General features: G+C 47.0%; 1 protein-coding gene across 1 annotated transcript in view; it reads left to right on the top strand.

The window, feature by feature from the left end:
• scat (VPS54 subunit of GARP complex scat) overlaps window positions 1-19,493 on the top strand; it is a 154,096-nt gene that overhangs the window by 24,876 nt on the left and 109,727 nt on the right. The window contains exons 8-9 of the mRNA XM_069318994.1: window positions 5,069-5,168; window positions 16,605-16,747. Coding sequence (XP_069175095.1) covers window positions 5,069-5,168; window positions 16,605-16,747 — 243 coding nt within the window. The remainder of the gene's footprint in view (window positions 1-5,068; window positions 5,169-16,604; window positions 16,748-19,493) is intronic.

Below are 19,493 nucleotides of genomic sequence, written 5' to 3' on the forward strand. Positions count from 1 at the left end.
TCGAGTGACTCTTCTGCTGGGTTTTTGGGGTTTACCTCTCTGTGCAGTTCACAACAGGGGTGTTTCTAACATCCTGGTGTACGGGCTGTCTTGGTTCATTCCCCTATCCACGGAATGGACAGTTGACGCTGACTCCATCAATTGGTTTTGCCAAACGTTCAGGCCCTCAGAGGTAGACTTCTTCGCTTCAGCATAGTTGAGGCATCTCCCAATATATGTGGGGCCCTTCCCCTGAGTGCGAAGCTATCGCAGTAGATGTTTTTTGGCAGGACTGGTCGAGGTGAGGTTACCTGTACCTTTACCTTTTCCCCGCAGTCTAGCTATTTCTTTGGGTTCTGGCTTGTCTGGAGTCCTATTGGGGGAGGGTTCTCCTTCTGGCCCCATGGTGGGCTGCCCAGCTTTGGTTTCAGTTGCTGTTTGCTCGGTGTCCAAACCTGGGGCGTTTTCTGTGGCTCTGCCTCTTTCAGCAGATCGAGCTGGTGAGGTACCTTGTTGGTTTGATGTACTCTTCCGCTCTTTGTATCTGGTATTTCTGCTGTGGGTTATCACCACTTGAATGGTGATCAGGTGGCTTCTCTTATGGTGTCCCACCTGCGGTCATCTTCTCGGCGACAGTTGATGTTCTTTTCACCACTTCCTTTCTCTTTGTAGGCTGACTTCTGTTTCTGAGCGTGTTGTTTTTCTTTCCTGTCTTGGCTCTTTCAGGACCAACATCTTATGCTGAATACTGTTGCCTCTTATCATGTGGTTCTCCATCTTGTGTTCGAGGGTGGTTGTCACTTCGGCTCCATTCTGTAAACTTTCTCATGAATTTTTCCACTTTCGGCCTGCTCATTGGCTGCCTGAGGCATTCTGGTATTTGGATCAGGTGCTCTCTTTTGTCTCTCTTCCTCGGTTTGTTGTGGCCCCTTCAATCCAAGATTGTTTACAAAAGGCTTTGTATGTGTTGGCTTTGACCTCTGGGGGTCAGGTCGGTGAGTTTCATGCTCGCCTCCGGCACAGGGGTTTCTGCTCTTTCGGTCCTGGTGGACGTTTTGTTCGTTTGCAGCTGTCCATCAGATGGCCATGAGAGTTGCGACCTGATCACCATTCAAGTGGTGATACACACATGTGCGTCAGAAATACCAGACACAAAGAGCGGAAGAGTAGATCAAACCTTCGCTGGCTTGAGGGGTATTTCTACCCCTCTGGGCGGTGCTTACGGTTTTGTGGTGTGGGGTTTTTCCGTTCCCCCTCTCCGCACGTGCTTTGTGGGCGTCGGCCCCTCCCTGGGCTCGGTTTCCTTGTCCATTGTGCCCGTTGTTTCCGTCCTGTCGGTGGGTGCTTTTCTACGGTCTTCGCCCCTTTTTTCCAGGACGGGCATTCTCCGTCATGTCCCCCTCTTCTTGGGGTGTCTGCATGACTTTTGGTCTCGGGTGCGATGGGGGTTTTTGTGCCTTCGTCCTTTGTGTTTGCTTCTTTTTGTTCTCGAAGGTTCGGGACGGTTTTGTTCCTTCCCGTTTTCTGGTACGTCTGTCGTCATTCGGTTGAGCTTCCCTCCGGTCCTTTCTAGAGCTTATGGGTCCTATTCCCGGCAGCTTCCGGGTGTTTGGCCTTCTTGTTCTTTTGTGCATATCTCTTCTCTTCGCGCTGTCTCAGCACTATTCGTTTTCCTGGGGGCGATTTTGCTCCTCTTAATGAGTCTTTTCGCTCCTGCCCTTCTGCGGGATGTTGGTGCAGGGCGGCTCCTTATGCGGGTTCCTTCCCTGTCGACTGCACTTGTGGCGGTGGACTTGCGCGCTTGTGGCATTTTGGTTTTGGTCCTGCGTTTTCTTTTCCCTCCTGGGGCTGTCATAGGATTGGCTTGTGGAGGATGTAGAGGCGCTTGAGGCCGTTCCTGGGTCTGGCACCTTGGTTTCTGCTGCTAGCTTTCGGTATCGATGTTCTTTCTGCGCCGTTTCGCAGGCTGTCTCGTGCGTTGTTTCACCTCCGGCCTGCTTATGCACTGCCTCTGCCGTCCTGGTCTTTGGACAGGGTGCTCTCCTGTTTTTCTTCTCCTTGGTGGTTGTGGCTCCTTGGGGTCAGGGTTGCTTTGCCTCGGCTCTTTTTATGTTGGCATTGGCCTCTGGGGGTTGTGTGGCAGAGCTTCATGCTCTTCTCAGGTGCAGTGGTTTTTGGCTCCTATGGTCGTGGTCATAGGTTTCTTCGTCTGTGGCCGTTCTCCCTTTTTCTGGCGAATGATGTGCCTGCTGCTTTCCGGAGGGGTCCTTGGGTTGTTGTCTCAACTTCGTGTTGAGGAGTGGTTCACTGACCGCCTCCCGGGTATGTCCCCTTGTTTTCTTAGGTAGTCTTTGGTGAAGTAGCTCCGGGGAGCCGTAGGGGCTTCCCCCAGAAACCAGCTTTGAATGTAAAGAAACGCCATTTTCTGGCTGAGTCCCGGAGGCTCCCCAGCACCCTCCCGCCCTCCGGTCGGCGTTTTTTTCGTGGTTTTGATATCCAGCCTCAGAAGTGGGGCGGGGATCGCTGGCGCGGGGATCTGGGGTTTCCCCTTCCCCCTCCCGAGGAGGGGGGAGCTGCGCAGACATGCAGCGCGGCTCGTGTGACGTCACGCTTGTTAGTTCGTTTTCCTGGGGGAGTTCTGTCCACTTGTTTGTCGATTTTTGTTGTTAACCAGAATAGGGGTTTGTTTTGTGGCGCTTACCTTTCTGGGTGCCTGTCCCGGTCGATGGCAGATATAGAATGCTCCAAATCACATGTGCGTTTCTATGGGCCATTGCTCCCCGTGCCTCTCTGAGGGGGCCAGGTTCTGGCTCGTGGTCCCCGGTAGGCCTAGAACTCCACCCACATCGACTGAAGCAAAATAGTTAGGGTATCCATATCAGCTCCGGGGAGCCTCCGGGACTCGCCCAGAAAATGGCGTTTCATTACATTCAACGCTGGTTTTTTATGTAATTACTCTTAATCAATATCAATATGTTCATGATCCTCTCCATTCCTTTCATCTAGTTATCTTGTCTTATGCAATTTTGTCCTATATATTAATTCCCTTGCACAACCTCTCAACAGCATTACAACTACTATTCTAGTGTACTTTTTAATGGTTATAGGTTAGCAAATCATCATTTATAAATATTTTATGCTTCTTATTTTTAATGATCCTGTTGGCAAGCCATTCTTCCTCTGGCACACTGTTAGGAGTCGAGTCAGTTTCACCATTGTATATTTCACTCTCTTGCATGTGGTCTGTGACCCTCTTCATTTCTCCCTCTCGGCACAATTGCCCTGACTCCAGCAGGATCACACACACTACACACACAGGACCAGATACAAGGTATCATTTGGGAAATGAAATACTTCAAGAGTCAGAGAGAGAGAAAGACCTGGGGGTCGATATCTTGCCAGACCTGTCCCCTGAAGCTCATATCAAGAGGTTAACATCAGCGGCATATGCCAGGTTGGCTAACATAAGAACGGCCTTTAGAAACTGTGCAAGGAATCTTTCAGAACATTATATACCACATATGTCATTCCAATCCTGGAGTATGCGGCTCCAGTATGGAGTCCATATCTAGTCAAGCATAAGACTAAACTGGAAAAGGTTCAAAGGTTTGCCACCAAACTAGTACCCGAACTGAGGGGTATGAGCTACGAGGAGAGACTACGGAATTAAACCTCACGTCATTGGGAGACAGAAGAGTTAGAGGGGACATGATCACCACATACAAGATTCTCAGAGGAATTGATAGGGTAGATAAGGACAGACTTTTAACACAAGGGGCACACGCACTAGGGGGACACAGGTGAAAACTGAGTACCCAAATGAGCCATAGAGATGTTAGAAAGAATTTTTTCAGTGTCAGAGTAGTAGACAAATGGAATGCATTAGGAAGTGATGTGGTGGAGGCTGACTCCATACACACCTTCAAGTGTAGATATGGTAGAGCCCAGTAGGCTCAGGATCCTGTACATTAGTTGATTGACCGTTGAGAGGCGGGAACAAAGAGCCAGAGCTCAACCTCCGCAAGCACAACTAGGTAAGTACACTGTACGCACAGTGCTCCCACTTGACAGTCTGAGCCATTGAGGCGTTACCAGAACAGTACTGTATGGGCAGTGAGGCTAAGGCTGGAATCGGCACTATCATGACTTTTAAGATAAAAATAAAAGTCACTCTTTCGAGTCCAGAAATGCACAAAGCAGGAAATAGCTGCTGCCATAAACAGAGCGACAACAGTAGGACCTGTCGATGTCTTCATTAACAAAAATGTGGTGACAGTGAAAGTTGCAAACAAAGAAGATTTACACAAAATCTTGGACCCAACATACCAGGTCACACTTCAAGAGGTGAACTTGTGACCTCTATCACACTGAGACAATACACAGCCAACAGAAGGATTTTTGTTAGTAGGCTGAACCACTAGATAGCAGAAAGTGCTGAAGACGTTATTGTTTGCCAGATAACTGTGGAAAACCCCCTCTCTGAATGCCACATCGGCACACTTGATTGAAACACCGACAGTCGACTACCTACATTTAAAATATCGTTTGAAACACCCGAGCAAACACATGAAGCGGCGAAATAAGGATTCAAATGGTTGGTATATTGCGCTCCTTTCCCTCTTGACTTTTGAACTATTTGAACTTGTCACTATTACTTCCCACTGTACTGCTCTGGTGGAGCCTCTTCACCTCGGCTACGGCCTCTATATCTGGTGCTTGAAACTTGGTAAGGCCTCTTTCCACATTCTGCTCATACTAGTTAAAGGCACTGGGAGTTAATGAGAGTCATGGTCTCATTTAGAGTTCTGTCCTGGCCTCATTCCTTTTGGTCATTGTTATGTCTTTATGCTATACTAATTGCAGTCAGATCTGTGTTTATCTATTTAATGCTATTTTCTTCTTTTCCTTGTTCTATATTAACTTAGAGTCTAGTTCCTAGTAGTTTAATTTCTAAATTCTTCTTTACCTTTTCCATTGGTTCCTGTTTAATTATTATTATTATTATTACTATTGAATATTAACATGATAATGCTATAGAGTTGAATATTTATATTTGAAGGAACTTAGATAGTATTACGTATATTTGCAGAAGAGGTATATCAACTTTACGTCAAGAGGCTGTTGTAGAACCACTCAAAATTTTAGCTCTGCCAAGAAGAAGAGATAATATTACTGCAACATGTAAAAAGGTACTGTATTAAGTATATTTATAAGAAAAAAATCCTAAAAAATACTTATACAAAATTAAGACCGGCAGCAAATGGATCAAGTTGTAGTTTGGTAAAGTGGCAAAAGACTTGATTTTAAATCTAACATACTTTTGTGTGCAAAATTTTCTATACTGTTTGGTTTTTCATGGTCATGGAGACACTGGACTTGCTTAGTACAAATACATTTTGTTGGAGATAGTGTATTAGAGAGAGAATAGAGATATTAGGCAGATGGTGTGTAGGTTGCATGCCAGTTTTCTTTGGTTGCTTGTGGAATCACCAGTAACATGCACTGATGAGTGTCTGAGTAGGCTAGAACATTGTTCTCTTCTCCTTCTACCCCAGAAGTGCTCTATTTTCTTCGTCGTAATTTTTGTTGTCAATACATTGATACAGTGGGGCCTCGACTTACGATGGTAATCCGTTCCCCACCCTCCAAAATATTAACTTACAAATACATTTTATACTGAATACAATTTTGTTCTCTAACTACAATACAGGACATAAGTTTATCTTACCTTTATGGAGGGCTCTTGATGGCGTATGGAAGATGGTGATGAGGGGGGAGGAGGAGGGGTGTTACTGTTTGGAAGGGAGTCCCCTTCCATTATAACATCAGGCAGTGATGACTTCTCTGGGGTACACTCTCTCTTATGTTTTGCCTGCATACCACTAGGACCTGGTTGTGGTTCACTGCTTGTTTGTCTCAATAAAAACCTTTCTAGAGATTTTTGTTTTTCCATGTTTTAATTTTTGTCTGTAGTGAGGCATCAGGATCATTAAAAAGGTTAAGGCAATGGTCTACTGCACCGTGATTTTAGTGAGTCGTTTCAGCAAAAGTTTGCAATTCTTCCCATGCTGCACACATTTTCTTAATTAATGAGGAAGGGACATTCTGTACTGTCTCTTCCTCCCCTGAAGAAATTTCCTCAGCTGTCTCTTGTTGCTGCTCCTTGTGAAGTTCTTCAGTGGTCAGTTCTTCACTGTGTTTCTCCACCAGCTCGCAACACACAACACTCACAACACTATGAATGCCACTTCTTTTTCTAAATTTCTCAAACCATCCCCCTGCTTGCCTTAAACTCTTTCGCATTTGCATCACTCGTTCCAGGGGTATTCTTTAAAAGGTCTTCATGCAATTTTCTTGCTTTTTCACAAATGATGGCATCTGAAACTCTATCACCCGCTAACTCTTTGCTGTGTATCCAAATTAATAATAACTGTTCAACATCCTCAAGTGTTTGTGCTCTATGTTTCGTGATTATTGATATGCCTTTTGCCACTTTAGCACTCACAATGTCCTTTTTCTTAGCCAGTATGGTGGATATCGTTGACTGAGATTTGTTGTACTGCCTAGCTATTTCATCAACCCGCACACCATCTTCATATATATGAATGATCTCTTGTTTTTGCTCTATGGTCATCCTTACATGGGTTTTCATATGTTGAACCTTACCACTGACTTTCTTGGGACCCATGGCGTGATATATAATAATTACTTTTATGTTCAAAAAACAAAAAATCACTAAAAAACGGAATTTCTTATAGGCATGATCGTCACTAAGCGGGCAGCTGTAATAAACTGAGGCTGGTCAGCCGAGTGACAGGAAACCATGCGCTCAGTCGACCCGAACGTGTACCAACAAATATCGTTAGTCGACGACACCATCATATGTCGAGTCGCATTTTTCGATGAAATTTACATCGTAACTCGAAATTATCATAAGTCGGGGCAATCGTAAGTCGAGGTGCTACTGTATTTGCAATTTTTTCTGGGGGGTGGAGCCCCTTGTTGCTCCCTGAAGCCATTGAGATGGCTCTCAACTACTAGATCGCATCAACCGTAGAGTTTTGTTTGATCAACAAAAAGACCAGAGACAGAACCTGGCTCCCATCCCTCTCACAAAAGAGCAGAGAGCAGGTGAGAGCATCCCTCTGCCACACTACTGGGAAAGTATCCAGAGAGCCAGGAAATTATCACAGACCACTACCGTGTTCAAAGAGACTGAAGCTTTAAAACTACTGAATGGATTCCCCAAACAATGTAAATAGATCATCAAATATCTTGAGACTAGCACAGCAATGACACTGCCTTTCCTAATTTTTCTGTCATCTCCAAACTGAGTAGCCCCATGACCTCAATAAAAAAATCATCTTCAAGTTTTGTCTCTGTGAGTGCAACAATGTCTGGTGTCTGCAGCTGTATTACATCACTTAACTCCAGTATCTTTGATCTCACTCCATGTTGGTGTATAAATTTTTTAGGAACATGTTCCCCCTCTCTCTTTGTTCTTCACTTTCTCTTTCTCTAGTGATTTTGTTGGTTTGCCTTTTTGTACCATTTCACTGGCTTGCCTATCCCAATCACCTTGTAGAAAAAAAGAATTGTTTTTTCTTCGTTCCTGCTCTCATTGGTTCTCCTGGCTCCTCCTGGCTCTTATGGTCTTGTTAAGACAATAATGGGTCTTGGTATTGCTTACAGGGTGTCTGAAGTTGAAGATTTTTCCATGGCTATGCCTCTTTCCGAAGTTCATCTTGGATTTTTGTGTCTGGCCTTTGTGATACATCTTTATCACCATATCTGTATTGAGCAGGTGGCTGAATTGATAGTGTTTTATTTGTATTTATCTTTCTTGTGACACTCTGAAGTAGCTTGGCACTCTTTTTCTCTACTTTGTCCCCTTCTTCGTCATTCGTCTGTCATTGTATTGTGCTCTCATTTTTATCTTAGTTATTTCTTGACTGGCGTCTTATGCCTAATACTATTGCCTCTTATCACTGTAACTCCTCAAATTTTACTATAATGTACATACTAATTTTCTTTAAATTTTCTGTACCTGTTAACATTTTAAATTTTGCTACAAATTACCTACTTAAAATTATCTGTTAGATTGAGAACCTGCCCACAAGGCTATGCATTTTAGTAGCTTTACAATAGTGTGAAAACATCAATGCTATGTACTCTTATAAACCCAATGTACCTTCTTGTATATAAATAAATAAATAAATAAATAAATAAATAAATAAATAAATAAATAATTTTGCACTGGCAAAACTTGCATTGTGTCAATACTACCTTATCGCCATTGGATGCTGTCCAATGGCGTCACCTGTGACCTGCTGACCTGCACCTGCATTGTTTCACCTGTGACCTGCTCATGCACTGACTGAGCCCTCCTGGTTTCTTGACTGTATTCTCTCATTTCTTTCTTATGTTTGGCTTACGGTTCCCACTCTGATCCAGCATTCTTTTTTTCTAAGGAAGTTTTCCTATTAGCTCTCACCTCTTGTTGTAGGGTCAGCGAGCGTCATGCTCATCTTTTGAGGTGAGCATTATGTTTATTTGCAGCCACCTCCTTCTTTTCTGGAGAAGAATGAGTTGGCAGCCTTCTGGAGGAGTCTTTGGGTTATTGATGGATGGTCGGTTTAGCCGGGGGTGCATCTTGTGCTGTGCCTACTAGGGGCTCTGAACCATTACCTTCCAGCCACCGATTCTTCCTTGGTGGATGCTTTGTGGATTGATCCTTCTTCCTTTGTTCCTTGATGCAAGGCTCATGTTTTTCAGGTCACACCCAGTGTCATTAACCCTTAAATGGCGCATGGCTATATACCATTTGACACCCACAGGCGCATACAAAAAAAATCTTTTTTTCTTCCTAACCTGTTAATTTGTGTTCACTGATTGTGGGAAAAATAATAAAAAAATCGTAAGTGGCATATATTGCCCGCTATAGGGCGGGGAAGTCTGGCAAAAAACAGGCGCTGACTCAGCGTGCGTCCTAGGCGGTCTGTTGCTCGCCAGCTGTCAGGCCGGAGTTGCCACAAAGAGATAATTACCTAATTATTTCAATGTCTCTGATAAAAATTTTCATAGTTTTTATTGCTGTAATATTACTCAGTAGTGTGTAGTGTGATATATTTATATAATAAAATGAGTGAATCATCGCTGTACTCAAAAATATGGTGTGCGTATTGTTGATTCAATTATGTTCATCAAACAGTGAACAAATACTTTGTCGGTTATTACACTATATACAAAGGTTATATATAAGTATCTGCACGTTTTGTTCACCATAACGAACCACTAAGTTGCTATTATGAGTCAAAAAGTAACGAGGAGTGACCGCCGTGTACCAGCCAGCCACTCACTCGCTCCCTGAACACCTCACTCGCCCACATTCTCCTCCCACCATACTGTTTTTGCTTTTATTCACTATATACAGATGCTATATATATGTGATATATAAGCTATATATATCACATTCGTGTTCACCATAACGAAATGCTAAGTTGGTATGCTGAGTGGCAGTGCCAGTGGCAGCCAGTGGCAGCCCGCCACTGGCTGCAACTCCCTCCCTCACCTCACCTGACTTGCCACCATTCTCCACCCACCATACTGTTTTTGCTTTTATATACAGACGTTATATATAAGTATTTACATGTTTTGTTCACCATAAATGTACATCTAAGCTTGTATGGTGAGTAAAGGCACAAAGACGTAGGACCTCACACAGTCGGCTGACAGCCGCCCTCAAGGCCAGACGCACTAATATTTCTCCTCCAACAATACTGTTTGTGGTGTTATTATGCTATATACACACATTATGTATAAATATCTACCTTTTTTATTCACCATACTTGTACAAGTAAACTGGTATGGTGCCCAAAGACCATCCTGGTCACCAGTAAACAACATGATAAATCGTACAGATGACGCCACCGCCCTCACGAAAATGGCAGCTCCCAACCTACTACTCTTGCTGTTTATACCCTCTGTACACACGTTATATATAAGTATCTACATTTGTGTTCACCATAGCGAACCACTAAGCTGGTATGGTGAGTGCAGTCAATAAAAGGTGGCCACACACAGACAGAAGACAACGCCACCACCCTCCCTCCCACAGCATTACTCCTCCCTCCATGGAGCACAGCGCTAAATATCACCACAATCCTGCTATTATTAGAACCCTGGTCAGTTTTATCACTGTCAGGGGTCTTCTGTAATAATATCATCGCTACATAATAGCATGAACAAGTATATTATGGCATTTTTAGGCGATGCTGTGGTCTCAAGCTGAACAGCAGGGCTGTGAGCTCATGCTGCGTGCGTCAGGCTTGGTAGCTCACTCAATATTGAGGCCCCTAACACCCGGGAATTTGGCCCACGATTTAAAAAAAAAAATGGCGTCTGTTTACAAGAGCCCTGATGAAGGTGTGGTGAACCCCGTGTATCCGCGGGCCGTTTAAATCTTGTGTAGTACTCCAAAGCATCATATGATGCGATGCGCAATTTACTGCAAGTTGGTCAAAGCATCATATGATGCGATGCGCAATTTGAGGGTTAAGTCCAAGAAGCCTGCAGTTTACTCTTGTACCCCATGATGTCCATAATTATGCTGCTCTCACAGCAGTCTTTGCTGTCATGTTCTGGCTGATATTAGGGCATGGGGGCTTTCACAGTCTAAATGGTCTTGGCAGTGGTATTTAGTTAATATCCCCGGGCCTCGTCATGCTTATGTTGCCTTGGGTTATCTCACTTAACCGGCTGTGTCTTCATCATCTTGATTACTTGCCATCTCTCCTCCTCTAGTAAGTCCCCTGTGGTTCTTCTCCATAGGTAGGTAGCTTTAGGGAGCTACAAGGGCTTCTCTAAAAATCCAGCATTGGATGTAATGAAATGCTTCATTCTGTTTGAGGCCGAGTGGTTCCCTGATTTCCTCCGTCACTTCCAGGTTCACCAGTTGGTGTGTGTATATTCTTCACATCTGCTCCAGAACTGGCTTTGGAAGGCTGGGGAAAGACCAGGGGCCAGATTCACGAAGCAGTTACACAAGCACTAATGAACTTGTGCATCTTTTTTCAATCTTTGGCAGCTTTGTTTGCATTTATTAAACAGTTAATGAGCTCTGAAGACCAGAAGGCTGTTTATAACAATAGCAACAGTTGGTTGGGAAGTTTTCATGCTTGTAAACTGTTTAATAAATATAACCAAACCCATCAAAGATTGAGGAAAGGTGTACACGTTTGTAAGTACTTGTGTAACTGTTTAGTGAATCTGGCCCCTTCTTACTGGCAAAGTGGTTAATGCTAATGAGCTTGTGCTAGTTTGGAGAGATTCAATCATTTTACATTATTTTGGGAGATCGTTTGGCAGTTTTGAGGCTCTGGTTGCTTTGAACCCACCAGTGGTCTCTGTTGGTTCATTAACTTTCTGGATGCTTTCCTGGTGGGGTGGTGGAGTGTCTTCACCACCAGAACCAGAGGCACTGTCTGTGCCACTGGCTCTGGCTCTGTGAGCAACCCGTCCTCTTAAAAATAACGTCACTTTTGGCTGGTATGCGCGCTATGGCCAAATTTGGACGTAATTTGAAATGAAATCGACTCACAAAAGTGACGTACTGTTCCGTTTTCTATTTGAGTCGTCTGGCTTACTCGGCCAGCTTAGAAAAGTATTCTTTCCATTAACGTCTTTCATACCGTTTTGAAACATTATGAGAATTTCCTGCCCACCTAACCTATCAGAAGACCCTTTACTTACTGTTGTTGAAAAAAAATTCTCAAATTTATATTAATTTTTTTTTTTTTCATTTTCAAATTACGAACATATTCGGCCATACGGGCAAACGGCCAAAAGCGACGTTCTTTTTAAGAGGACAGGTTGCTGTGAGGGACTAGGCTCTGGCTCTGGTCCTTGGTATGCCAGGCAGGGCTCCCCATCTAATGGGGAGTCCTGCCTAATGTAATAGAGTAATAGGGAGTTGGAAGTTGCGTCAACGGGATGTCTTTGGGGAGCTACCGGGGCTCAAGCAGAAAGAGGTATTTCATTACATTCAATGCTGATTTCTGGGGGGAGCCCCTACAGCTCCTCGGAGCTATCCAGGCTGATATGGATCTCCCTAACTTTGGCATCAGTCAGTGTGTATGGAGTTCTAGGCCTACCGGGGACCACGGCCAGAACCTGGGCCCCCCTCAGAGAGGCACGAGGGGCAATGGCCTATAGAAATGCACATGTGATTTGGAGCATTCTATATCTGTCATCGACTAGGACAGGCACCTAGAAAGGTAAGCACCTCAAAACAAACCCCCTATTCTGGTGAAAACTACTAAAATAGACAAACTAGTGGACAGAACTCCCCAAATAAAAACGAGCAAACGAGCATGACGTCACACGAGCCGCGCTGCATGTCTGCACAGCTCCCCCCCCTACCCGGGAGGGGGATGGGGGAGCCCCAGACCTCCGTGCTGGCGCTCCCAGTTTTGAGGCCGATATGATTGTGGCATGGTCGTGTGGCTCCAGCTCCAGTTTCTCTCTGTTGTGCTGTGCCTTGGGTCCAATACTGCTCTTACGGTGGTGTGCGAGTTGGGAGTATTATTCTCAGGTACTTGGGTTGCATGTGTTTAGGGTCACCTTCCCTGAGTGCCCTGTAAGTACTGCCCTTGGGGCTTGGGGTTCTCTTCCACAGGTCACCTCGGGTCTACCTTTGTTGGTCCTTTGCTTCTTGGTGATTGGCCACCCCGAGTGTGTTGAGGGTTTTCCTTTCTTGTTACCTCGGGGTAAGAGGTAGTTTTTGCACTGGTAGCGGCACAGGGTACTGCACAGCTAGTTTTCACCTATAACAGGGGTCGGCTCTGTTCCTCCTATGTACGTTGTCCTCTTGTAGGCTTTTTCTTTTATTTTTGTTTTTGCCTGGTGGGGAGGAGGGGTCTGCTTTGGTGTTCCATTACCCCCTGTTATATTAGGGTCTTGACCTCTGTTGTTCGGTAGTACCCCGTGCTTAGCCCCCATGAGTGGACACGTCCCGGGGGCTCAGGTTTAGCAGTTTGTTTGGTAATCTTGGGCGCCGGTTAGCAGTTCCTTGTCTGGGCTTACCCTTAGCGATACCAGTCTAGGGCCTGGGAAACCCTGCAGGGGCACACAGGGTCTGATGGATGCAACTCCCTGGGGTCCCCTCTCGCCTTGTGCGAGTTTGAGGGTTGCTCTGTCCCCTTGCCTCAGGGCAACGTTCATTGTTTTTACCTCTGTCATGCTGCTTGTTGGGTCGGTGACACCTTTGACCCGGAGTCCTGTGAGCATTGTTGCTTGTTTGTGACTCAATTCACCCAATCTACTGATGACATTATTTGGGTATAGGCAGCACAGATGCTGCAGACTAGGTTTAAGTTGCTGCAACGTGCTAGGTTGGTTGCTTCCCCGAATGCCCGAGGCTGCCCCGCTTTGCTTATAAGCGATCAACCACCCGAACTTTGGGGTGGTTGATCGCTTCTGCCTTGGTTCAGTCCACACCCCCTCGTTCTTCCCCCGTTGTAGTTCATTCTGTACCCCCCCCTTCCCCCCACCCCCTGCTTCTGGCTCCTAGGCGCCTGAGGGCTTCGGGGTCGGGGCAGGGGTTAGAGGTTGCCGAGACTTGGGCAGTTTCGGGGGCTGCCCCTTCCTGGACGGTGATGGAGGCATTCGAGTCGGTTCTTCCAGCCGTGACACTGGGGTCTGACCAGTGGGCCTCCCTCTCTTCCTGCTTTTTTCGGCCGCTCAGGCTTTTTCTTCTGAGGCCGGGGCTTTGGAGGATGACTCGAGGGCCTGATATGGAGATTCCCGGGGTTGGGAAAGAGTTGACTTGGGGGCCCTTGGGCCCCATTGGACCCCGCCTCGGTTTTCTGACCCTCCGAGCAGGCTTACTGCTACAAGGAGTGTCCTTCCCTTTCCTTCCCCTCCCCCCCTCCCCCCCCCCTCCCCCCTCCCCCCCCCTCCCCCCCTCCCCCCCCCTTCGGTTGTTCGGGTTCAACCTTCGGGTTCGGTTGTTTCCCTGCGAGTCCTTCGGTTCCGTCTTTCTGGAGGTTTCGGCTTCCTTCATTTCACCTACTGAGGTGCGGGCAGCACCTCAGTAGGCGAAATACTGAGCGCGGGCGCCTACTGAGGTGCAGGCCTGCGTGACCCGGAGTATGCCTCTATAATGGATCCGTCTTCCTTCAGGGTTGGGTCTTCGTCTCCATACTAGGTTCGTTATGAGGTTCCGGAGTCGTCCTGGCTAGCAGACTGCCCGTTGTTGTCGTTGGATGCTTGGAGCGCTGTAAGGTACGGGATTGAAAGCCGTACCCAAGAGTATCGCTAACAACACCCGCTCTTACTTTCTTAGAATTAATGGGAGGGTGCAGGTGTCTATGTAGCAGTAATAAAGAGTTCTATCTATATGGGACAAGACATACATCTTGGGGTACAATTTTACAAAGGGTTTTTATTTAACAATACTAGATTATCTAACACTGATTAGAACAGGGGGAAGGGGTGTACTTAGACCTACCACAGGATTGTTACAGACAAAGGTGGGGGGGAGGGGGATGGTTCCTTTCAACCAACACACACCTTAGGAGTCAACTGGCAAAAGGCTCCACACACAACAGGTTAGGTCTCTACAAACTGGGACTATACAAACTGGGACTCAGGTCATCACTATACTCCACTCCTCTTAGGTAACTACAAGGGTATGAGTTTTATCAATACACTGTCCTGACCACAATACACAAAGAGGTGGACAAAAGTAAATGTGGATAACACTATGTAACACAGAGAGCTGAGCACATGAATAAATAACACAACACACTACCAACGCTGGCCAGCCCACCCTTGGTTTCAGGCGCTGCTTGCTCTAACTCGGAGGTTCCCCCGGCTCCTCTTCTTTCAGCAGATCGGTCCGGTCTGTTACAAGACTGATTCGATCTTCTCCTCGGGTCTTTGCGTTTGGTCTTTTTTGACTTGGGTCTATCACCATCTATATGGCGATCAGGTGGCTTCTCTGGTGGTGTCCCACCTGAGGGCTTCGTCTCGGCGGCAGTTTGAAGTTTCCTGGTTCGGTGTGGCCCCTTTGGTTCAGGATTGTTTTTCTAAGGCTCTTTTTCTTGTTTTTTCTTGTTGGCATTGGCCTCTGGTGGTCGGGTTGGAGAACTTCGTGCTCTCCTCCGGCGCAGGGATTTCTGCTCTTTTGGTCATGGTGATACGTTTGTTCATTTGCAGCTGTCTCCTTCTTTGATGGCAAAGAATGAGACTGCTGCTTTCTGAACGGTTCTTGGGTGGTTGATGCTTGGTTGGTCAGGCTGGGGGTGCATCATGTGTTGTGTTCTGTTGCAGCTCGCCACCATTACTTGCGCGCCGCGACCTCTGTGGCCAGGGACACGCTTTGGGTTGATCCGATTTCCCCTCTTCCCTATTCTCGGGTTCGGGTCTCTCAGGTTGTCCGCAGGATTATTAATTCTAGCCAGCCTGCAGTCTATCTTTGTGCCCATGACGTTCGCAAGTTTGTTGTGCTTGCTGCTGTCTTTGGTAATATGTCCTCGGCTGACATTCAGGCACGGGGTTTTTGGAGGTCGAACAGGGTCCTGGTTACACGCTACCTTGGGAATGTTCCTGGGCCTAGTTGGGCCTGTGTCGCTTTAGGTCGGCGGTTGCAGCCTGTTGCCTCGACTTTGAGTTGAGGTGTTAGCACCGACCACCTCCCGGTTAAGCTCCTCTCGTTTTTCGTCTTTGGGTAAGTAGCTCTGAGGAGCTGTAGGGGCTTCCCCCAGAAAACCAGCGTTGAATGTAATGAAACGCCATTTTCTGGGGGAGTCGCAGAGGCTTCCTGGCAATCCTCCCTCCCTCCAGTCGGCGGTTTTTGCGTATTGGACATCCAGCCTCAGAACTGGGTGTGGGTCACCAGCACTGGGGTCAGGGGCTCCCCCTTCTCTGGAGGGGGGAGCTGCACGGACATGCAGTGTGGCTCATGTGACGTCATCTTCTTGAGGTTATCTTGAGGTGATTTCGTGGCTTAGCGTCCCTGTGGCCCGGTCCTCGACCAGGCCTTCTTTTTGTTACACACCCTCCAGGAAGCAGCCCGTAGGAGCTGTCTAACTCCTAGGTACCTATTTTCTGCTAGGTAACGGGGGCATCAGGGTGAAAGAAACATTTTGCCCATTTGTCTCCGCCTCTTCCGGGGAACGAACCTGGACCCTCAAGGCTACGAATCTGAAGTACTGTCCACCCAGCTGTTAGGCGTCATGCTCGTTAGCTCGTTTTCATTTGGGGAGTTCTGTCCACTAGTTTGTCTATTTTAGTAGTTTTCACTAGAATAGCGGGTTGGTTTTGGGGTGCTTAACTTCTGGGTGCCTGTCCTGGTAAATGGCAATATAGAATGCTCAAAATCCCATGTGCATTTCAATAGGCCATTGTTCCTTGTGTCTCTCTGAGGGGGCCAGGTTCTGGCCCCGGTAGACCTAGAACTCCATACACACTGACTGATGCCAAAGTTAGGACCATCCCTATCAGCCTGGATAGCTCTGGAAAGCCTCCGGGACTCACCCAGAAAATGGCGTTTTATTACATTCAACGCTGTTTTTTTTGTGTTATGGTTCCTTCATATACTTTTTTGTGGGGGGTCGTCTTAGCTTGAAGTGATGAGTGCTGTCCGGGAAGTTCAGTCAACAATCCAGGTGATGCTGGCAAGACAGGAGTTCACTGCTGCACTTGACCTCATTTCCACTACGCAGGATCTTCTACACACAGAGCTTGGCACTATAAGAAGCCTTAAGTAAGTTTAGTGGTATTGTCTTTAATATTATTTGATCATTATGAAAACCTGTTGAACTTGGTTATAGAGATGTCAGTGGGTAGCAGTTTAATTAAAACGTTTACTGGTTTCGTTAAATTGCTTCTATAGAGTAGTTATCATAAGACATGTTTATTAATTGATGCTTTGCAAACTCTGATAAAATAGAGGAAAAATGCTGTTCATACTGTGGGTACTTTATTTGCAAGTAGCATTAATACAAACTTAGGGTTACACTCAGTTATTCTCATATGCTAGGGTGCAAGCTGCCACAAAACAAACATGAGCTTCACCCTCTTCCACAAGTCTTGTTTATCAGTGACCAATGTCTTAGTAATTTCCTGTACTTTATCTGCCATTCATTTTGCCTACTACAGGTTGATCATTTAGGCTTATCTATATAATTCTTACAGCTTTTCTGAGGGGAGCCCCTTTGGCTTCCTGCAGCTATCAGACTGATATGTGTTATATTAGTCTGGGGCATCAGTCAATTGGCATTCAGCCTACCGGGGACCACAAGCCAGATCCTGGCCCCCCTCAGAGAGGCACAGGGAGCAATGGCCTATGGTACCCCCATGTGTTTGGGAGCATTACATGTCCACCATCAACCGGGGTTAGCACCCAGAAAGGTAGGCATAACAAAACAGACCCCACAAGGTAAGAAAAAATTGCAACCGAAGACCGAACCAGAGAGGCAGTACCTCCCCCACTTAAAGGAACAAGCAAACATCACACTCCACTGCCACGCCGCTTGTCCATGCAGGTCCCTCCCTCATCCACAGGAGAGGAAGGGGGGATGCCCCGAACTTCATGCGCCGGCTACCCAACAACTTTACTTCATAGGCTGATATGGTGTGGGCTGGATGTTGATTCTGGCGTCAGAGTCTTAGGCAGTTGTGTACCTTAGTAGTGTGTTCTACAGTGTGTGTGGTGCAGTGGCCAGGACAGCTTTGAGAGTACTGGGGCTGCATGCGCTTAGGGTTTCTTCTCTAGGCGCCCTGTAAATATTACCTTTGGGTTCTAGGGTGCCCTTCCATAGAACTTTCGGGGACTGCTTTCTTAGGGGTCTTTGTCGCTCGGCTCTTACCCCGTCCTTGGGGCCAGCAGCTGGGGTTTTCGTGGCCTTTTGTTTGGCCTTGGGTAGGAAGTAGTAGTTTTTCTTTTATTTTTGTTTTCCTTGCCTGGCGAGGGTCTGTCTGGTTTGGCTATTGGTCCACGTCTGTTGTTTGGGTGACCCTCCTTTATGCCCCTGTGATTGTACACTTCACAAGGGTTCAGCTTTAGCCGATTCCCTTGTTAGTTTGGACCCAGCCGGTTTTGCTGTATCTTGTCTGGGCTTCCTGTAGCAGTCAGATTGCAGGTCCTGGAAATCCCCATTGGGGCTCATTAGATCTATGGGTGCGTCTTCTGGATTCCACCTCACCTTGTGCGAGTTTGAAGGTTGCTGTGTGCCCTTGTAGGGGCCTGACAGCTGAGTGGACAGTGCTTCGGATTTGTAGTCCTGAGGTTCTGGGTGCGATCCACGGTGGAGGCGGAAACAAACGGGCAGAATTTATTTCACCCTGATGCCCCTGTTACCTAGCAGTAAATAGGTACCTGGGAGTTAGACAGCTGCTACGGACTACTTTCTGGGGATGTGTAACAAAAAAGGAGTTACAGGTCGCGGGGACGCTAAACCCCGAAACCATCTCAAGATACTCCTCAAGATTGTCTCTGGGTGACAGTCACCATTTTTTCCTCTCTTGCTGCCTGTTGGGTCAACAACACCTTTGATCCGAAGTCTCGTGAGTCGTGCTCTCTGCTTGTTCTCCAATTTACCCAGACCTGGGGAGGCGTTAGTCGCTTCGACTTTGGTTCAGTCTGTGCTCCCTGGTCCTTTCTCTGTTGTTCATGCTGTTCCCCCATTCCCCCCCCCTCCTGCTTCTGGCTCCCAAACATCTGAGGGTTTCGGTGTCGGGGCAGGGCTTAGATGGTAATGAGACTCGGGCAGGTTCCGGGGCAGGCCCTTTTGGGTTGGGGATGCAGGCATTCAAGCCGGTTCCTCCTACCAGAGCTTCAGGTCCCACCAGCAGGCCCCCTTCTTTTCTGCCTTACTCATGGCCTCTGTCTTTTCTTCAGGGGTAGAGGGTATGGAGGACTGCTCTGCCCTGGGTCCTGGTTTGGAGGATTCTGGGGCTGGGGAGGAGTTGACCTGGGGGGCTTGGGACCCCTTTGCCCAGCTTGGGTGTTGGTGCCCTCTTCGCGGGGTTTGTTGTTGCAGGGGGGAGTTTTTTTTTTATCCCCTTCCCTGTATGAGTATGATATGGGGTCAGCTCCTTTCTGGGTTCCCTTGGGTTCCTCGGTTCCTTCTTGCTGGAGGTTTTCTGCCTCTCGTATCTCACCCAAGTAGGTTCGGGAGGCACTTGCTACTTACTTCCTGCGAGACCCAGATTCTGCCTTCGTGATGGATCCATCCTTGTTTGAGTTCACTTTTTCTTCCTCGTATTGGGTGTGTTTGGAGGTTCCGGAATCTTCTGGGCTGGCAGACTGCCCATTCTTTTCGTTGCGGCATGACATGGGTTCTGTTAGACCCGCATCCTTGGGATGTTGGCCTTGTGCAGCTGCCCATGCAGGTTCTCACCCTTTCGGCGTCTTTGGTCGCCGAGGATTTGCGTGCCCGTGACACTTGGTTTCAGTCTTCTTTTTCCTTCTCGAGCTGTCTTCAGCCTGACTTGAGGAAGATGTGGAG

The sequence above is a fragment of the Procambarus clarkii genome, chromosome 92, assembly GCF_040958095.1.
Source record: "Procambarus clarkii isolate CNS0578487 chromosome 92, FALCON_Pclarkii_2.0, whole genome shotgun sequence".
NCBI classification, from domain to species: Eukaryota; Metazoa; Arthropoda; class Malacostraca; order Decapoda; family Cambaridae; genus Procambarus; species Procambarus clarkii.